We start from the raw sequence: 5,682 nt of genomic DNA, 5'->3' as shown, positions 1-5,682 counted from the left end.
AAAGAGAGATGAGAGCGCCGGCGAGGGGCGAGAGGAGGAAGAGTGAGAGTAGACGAGAGAGAGAGACGAGATGAGATAGAGAATCCAGAAAGAGGAGAGAGAGAGCGCGCCCGCGCGCGAGAGAGCACGAGAGAGAGAGGAGAAGAGAGAGAGAGAGAGAGAGAGAGAGAGAGAGAGAGAGCACGAGTGAGAGCAGAGAGTGAGGGAGAGGAGGAGGAGAGAGGAAAGAGAAAAGAAAGACAGAGACAGACAGAGAAGGATGAGAGAGAGACGAGAAAAAAAGAAGAAAGAAGAGGAGAGCGAGAGAGAGACGAGAGGAGGAGAGGGAGGCGGAGAGCGAGAGCGAGAGAGAGAGACGAGAGAAGAGGAAGAGAGAGACAGACAGCAGCGAGACGAGAGAGAAGGAGGAAAAGAGAGAGGAGAGAGAGAGACGACGAACGAGAGAGCGGAGAAAGAGAGAGACAGGAGCGGAGAGAGTACGAAGAGAGAGAGAGAACGAGAGGAAGATGACCGGAGAGAGAGATGAGAGAGATGAGAGGACAGACAGCATGCAGCAGAGAGAGAGAGAGAGACGACCTCATCTCGTTGCACACGAGTGAGAGAATTAATACGAGCAGACAGAGAGAGAAGAGAACAGAGGGAGAGTGCAGAGGCAGATGCGCCGACTTTGATGAGAGGGACGGCAAAAGCAGATATATATATAATATATATATATAATATTATATATAATATATATATATTATAGCAAAGAGCGGAAAGAACTGAGAGAGCAACATGTAAACATCGGAGGGCCACGTTTCGGACGGGAGCGACACGCACTGATGTTAATTAACGTCGGACGGAGGACACGCCTGAGTGTTAATTAAACCAAGTTGACGATAATTAAGAACCTCACACAGCTTATACGCATTGACCTCGCATTCATTTATTATTATGATATAGCACAGACACACATACAGAGAACACAACGCACGCACGCACGCACACGCACGCACGCAGCACGCACGCAGCACCACACACACACACACACATACATACTTCAAGCACCATGGTATTTGTCGTGGAGATACGAGCGGAAAAAGCCACCGCATTACACATAAATCACTCGATTAATATTAATTACTTCAAATTAATTATTTCATTAATGATTCACAGCTCAATCGGGCCGACGAGCAAATTATAAATATCGATCCGCATTAAAATTGTATCTTGATTATTAATCATATTAAATTTGATTTCTGATTATGAATCATTAAATCGAATCGATATTAATCTTAAATCGATCTGATTATTATCATTAAACCAATCTATTATTAAGTCATTAATTATCAATTACTAATCGCCATCTGACTTGCGTAGGTGATAATTGATGTCGTAGAGAAAGGATCGCGACAAGAGAGAGAGAGAGAGAGAGAGGAAGAGAAAGAGGGAGTAGCAAGAAGAGAAAGAGGAGAGAGAGAGAGAGAAGAGAGAGAGGAGAAGACGATGAGAGAGAAGAGAGAGAGAGAAGAGAGGAGAAAGAAGAGAGAAGACAGAGATTAGGATGCGAAAACAGACAGACAGGAGAGAGAGGGAGAGAGGGGAGAGAGGGAGAGGAGAGAGGTAGAAGAGAGAGAAGAGAAAGAGAAAGAAGGAGAGAAAAGAGAGATGAGAGGATAAGAGAGAAGCAGGAGACGATGAAAGATGTGAGAAAGACTGATCGAAGAGACCTGAGAAAAGTAGAGAGAGAGAGAGATAGAGATGGGGCGAAGAAAGAGAGAGAAAGGAAGAAAGAGAGAGAAAAGTAGAGAGGAAGAGAGAGAGAGAGAGAGATGGGACAGACAGAGATAGAGCAAAACACGACAGACAGAAGAGAGAGAGAGAGACGAGAGGGGAGAGAGAGAGAAAAGAGAGAGAAGAAGAGAGAGAGATGGAGACTAGACAGAGCATAGAGCAAAACAGACAGACAGAGAGAGAGCAGAGACGGAGCAGAGAGAGAGAGATGGGAGAGAGACGGAGAGAGACAGAAACGGGAGAGAGAACAGACAGCAGAGATGACTGAGAGCGCATGAGAGAGAGAGAGAGAACGAGATGAAGAGAGAGGAGCCAGACAGGAAATGATGAGAGAGAGGACTGCTCAAAGCTACCACTGACGCTGCTCAACAACGCGCCTTTAGTCTAAACATCACACATTTTGCAAATTCGCTAACACTAAGTTGGCTAAAACAGAACATGTTACATTCTCTATATGTTCTATGTTTTTATTGAAAACATCTCCCAATCTAGTTTGCTATTGGACCAGTTGTTTTTTTTTTTTTCATTTTCACTTTTGCGTTTACACTGCCGACTGTCGGTTGCTTAGTGCGACAAATTGGGTTCATATTCGCCTATTTGACAAAACATAACGTAAACCCAGCTTGCAGTTTATATTAGTTGGACATATAAGACCGTATGTGCATGGCGTAAATCCCGCGGGGGATGGGATCGATCGCCCCCCCCCCGCTCTTGAATGGAGGGGATTGCGCCTGTTACAAATAATCCCCCTGAAATCAAAAAAAAACTCCTTCCTTACGTGCCCCACTTGAAAGTTTCAGCTGAATTATGATAATTTGGAGACATGGGCAGAGCCTAAATAATTTTCAAATTACTGCAGTGGGCGTGTACAGGGGGGAGGGGTCCAGGCGGGTCCGACCCCCCCCCCCCTGCTCGCGCCAGAAAACGCATCTGAGGGCCGGGCCTAATCTCAAAAATTTCTGGGGGAGGGCCCCCCAGACTCCCCCCTTCGCGTGATCATCCTCCCCCACTCCTCGGTACGGATTTACGCCCCTCGTATGATGCATCATGCAGCATGCTATGCAGCCTCCATCATAACTCCAGCTTCACTCATGTAAGAATAATACATTGTTTACGAACGTGATGTATGTTGTTACACTGACGCTAGCACGACTACAGCTGACACCGAGACACTGACTTACAAGTAGTGAATACACGTATTCGGTACAAATGCACTGAAGGTTAAGCAGCAGCAGCAGCAGCACCACCACCACCAGCAGCAGCACCACCACCAGCAGCAGCAGCACTAGCACCACCACCATCAGCAGCAGCAGCAGTAGCAGCAGCACTATCAGCAACAGCAGCAGCAGCACCACCACCATCAGCAGCAGCAGCAACAGCAGCAGCACTATCACCACCACCATCAGCAGCAGCAGCAGTAGCAGCAGCAGCACCACCAGCACCACCACCACCAGTAGCAGCACTAGCACCACCACCATCAGCAGCAGCAGCAGTAGCAGCAGCACTATCAGCAACAGCAGCAACAGCAGTCACGTATAAGAACGAGGAGACGACGACGATGACGAGGATGCATCAGAGTAAACGATAATGGAGGAAGCGCGCGAGTCGATCTAAAAATGAGGTTTTACAACGACGATGACACCGACGACGACGACGACGTACACAAATTAAAAATCTCCGCGGAAAACTACACTGAAATGATCTGAATACTGACGAAACGATGATATTTCAAAGAACAAGCACCAGCAAAGTGCGTGGAAACGGGGGCAGCCTACAGCACAGCCAACTCTCCCAATACCCAACCACCCTACCATCCATTTAGTTCTGTTTTCCATAAAGTATGAGGTTTATAAGGGGTGGTGGTGGGGGGAGGGGGTCTCACACATCTCAGATGGCATTGAGACCTGGAAGAAAACTTGGACTTTCTTGGGAAAGATTGTCCGCTTTAACGCGAGATTGGCTGTTGAAGGCGTTCGGAATTTGGAGAGTTGATTGTAGACTCTAGTTTCACTGTTCCACTAAAGCCTAGCGCAGACATGCGATTTTTGGTCGCTCGTCGCTGCAACCTGCAACTGATCGGTCGATGTGTCACCGCGTGTGTGCACGCATGCGATTTCGAAGCAATTCTGGAGCAATTTGGGATCGGTTGGGAGCGACGAGTCGGTTTGATTTCTTGCAACTCGTCGCAAGCGACCAGAATCGCTACGGGTTGCAGTTGCACGTTTCCGCAGACGTAGCGATTTTTACAGCGATTCTAGAATCACTGTCAAGTTGCATAAAAAAAAATCGCTACGTCTGCGCTAGGATTAAAGGAAAATATATATTCTGAATACAAACATCACGGATGTGTCCGTCAGCATGTGTATCGGTAACACTGCACAGCCATCATAGAATAGAATAGCGGTTTACAGGAATAGGCCCGAGGGCCTGTATCCGGTCTAATTAATACATCAAACCTCAATTTTGTTCATAGTCCCTCGCGATGTTAAATGATTCTAAATTGGGTATTGGTCGTGGTCATTTCTTGGAATGAAAATAAATTAAATAACAATAATAACAATAATCAATTAAATTAATAATAACTCTGTTACACCAAGAGTTCTTCCCCTCGGCACATTATTCAACAACGCGATTATGTATTCGCAGCAGGAATTGCGACTTTTCAATTGCGAGTTTTACAAATAAATTGCGAACAAATTGCGGATCGCGAGGGGGAAACTAAACCTATGAGCGTTCACGCCAGAGGTCGCCACCTGCCCTCGCTTCACACCAGCAGCTTGGGGGCGCCACCGTCGGCGGCGCCGATGTCTCGGCCGAGACAGAACGCGATGAGATTGACGAGTTTCTCGCGCGTCGAGAAGCGCCGGCAGGGGGCGCCGCGCGCGCGAGCCGGCGACGCGAACATCAGGTTCTGCACGGTCGTTCGGTCAACGCACACCAGCGCCACCTGGTACTTGAGCAGCGCGATGCACCAGACGAGCGTGGCGGCGTTCAGCGTTGCCGCCGCCAACACAAGAGCGTCCCGCAGCGTCGCGCGCGCTATCGCCGCCGCCGTGCCAAGCTCCCCGTAGGTGGCGTTGACGTAGACGACGACGTTCGCGAGGAACATCGCCATGGCGACGGCGAGCACGAAGACGAAGCTGAGGAAGAGTCGGTGGTTGCTGCGGGCGACGCACTTGGTGAGGAAGAGGCAGTGGTGGTCCATCGTGTGCATGCAGGACTCGCAGAGACGACAGTGCTTCGTACGATCAGGCATGACGATCTGTAACCACGGCAACGGAATGCGCTCGTCACGATTCGGAAGGGAAAAATAAGAAGAGAAACTGTTTTCTTTGATCAACAACAACAAAAATTTGCAATTGCATAAATAAAACGACGATTACTTGAATTATCTTTCATTAAATATATCGGATATTTGGTTCGCGGGTAGAAACGAAGAAAATTAAAGAGCGGGGAAAATTAATTAATAATTCAAGGCTCGGTGAAAAGGTCGCAGAGAGTGCAAATGTCAGCATCAAAGGTCACTGTCGAAGGTCGAGGGGTCGCGACCCCAGGGGTCAAAGGTCACCGACCTCGCAGAATCCGCAGAATCCCTCCTGCGGCACGGCGCCCCTCGCCACGTCTCTGATCGTCATGTACGGCGACGTCGCATCCTCCTCGTCGCCGCGGCAACCGTCTCCCGCATCCACGCCCGCGGCGGCGGCGGCCAGGGGGCGCCGGCGTGCCTCGCGCACGGTGCCGGGATCTCTCCAGAGGAGAACGGAGAACGTCGGGATCATGATGATGATTCCCATGATGCAGAGTCCATCCAGCAGCGGGCTGATGCCAAACACAACTGTAAACAACAACAACAACAACGTGGCTGAAAACAACAACAACACCAACAACAACAACAACAACAACAACACA

The 5,682-nt window shown here is 48.9% G+C and overlaps 1 protein-coding gene across 1 annotated transcript in view; it reads right to left on the bottom strand.

Annotated features, from left to right (window-relative positions):
- Positions 1-4,296: 4,296 nt before the first annotated feature.
- Positions 4,297-5,682, bottom strand: part of LOC106818248 (palmitoyltransferase ERF2-like) — a 4,395-nt gene continuing 3,009 nt past the window's right edge. The window contains exons 2-3 of the mRNA XM_014822969.1: positions 5,346-5,608; positions 4,297-5,035 (exon numbers count right to left, since the gene is read on the bottom strand). Coding sequence (XP_014678455.1) covers positions 4,538-5,035; positions 5,346-5,608 — 761 coding nt within the window. The 3' untranslated portion in view covers positions 4,297-4,537. The remainder of the gene's footprint in view (positions 5,036-5,345; positions 5,609-5,682) is intronic.

The sequence above is a fragment of the Priapulus caudatus genome, unplaced genomic scaffold (assembly GCF_000485595.1).
Source record: "Priapulus caudatus unplaced genomic scaffold, Priapulus_caudatus-5.0.1 Scaffold2115, whole genome shotgun sequence".
Classification (NCBI taxonomy): Eukaryota; Metazoa; Priapulida; class Priapulimorpha; order Priapulimorphida; family Priapulidae; genus Priapulus; species Priapulus caudatus.
The sequence above is the reverse complement of the archived record's forward strand: the minus strand, read 5'-3'. Positions and strand labels throughout refer to the sequence as shown.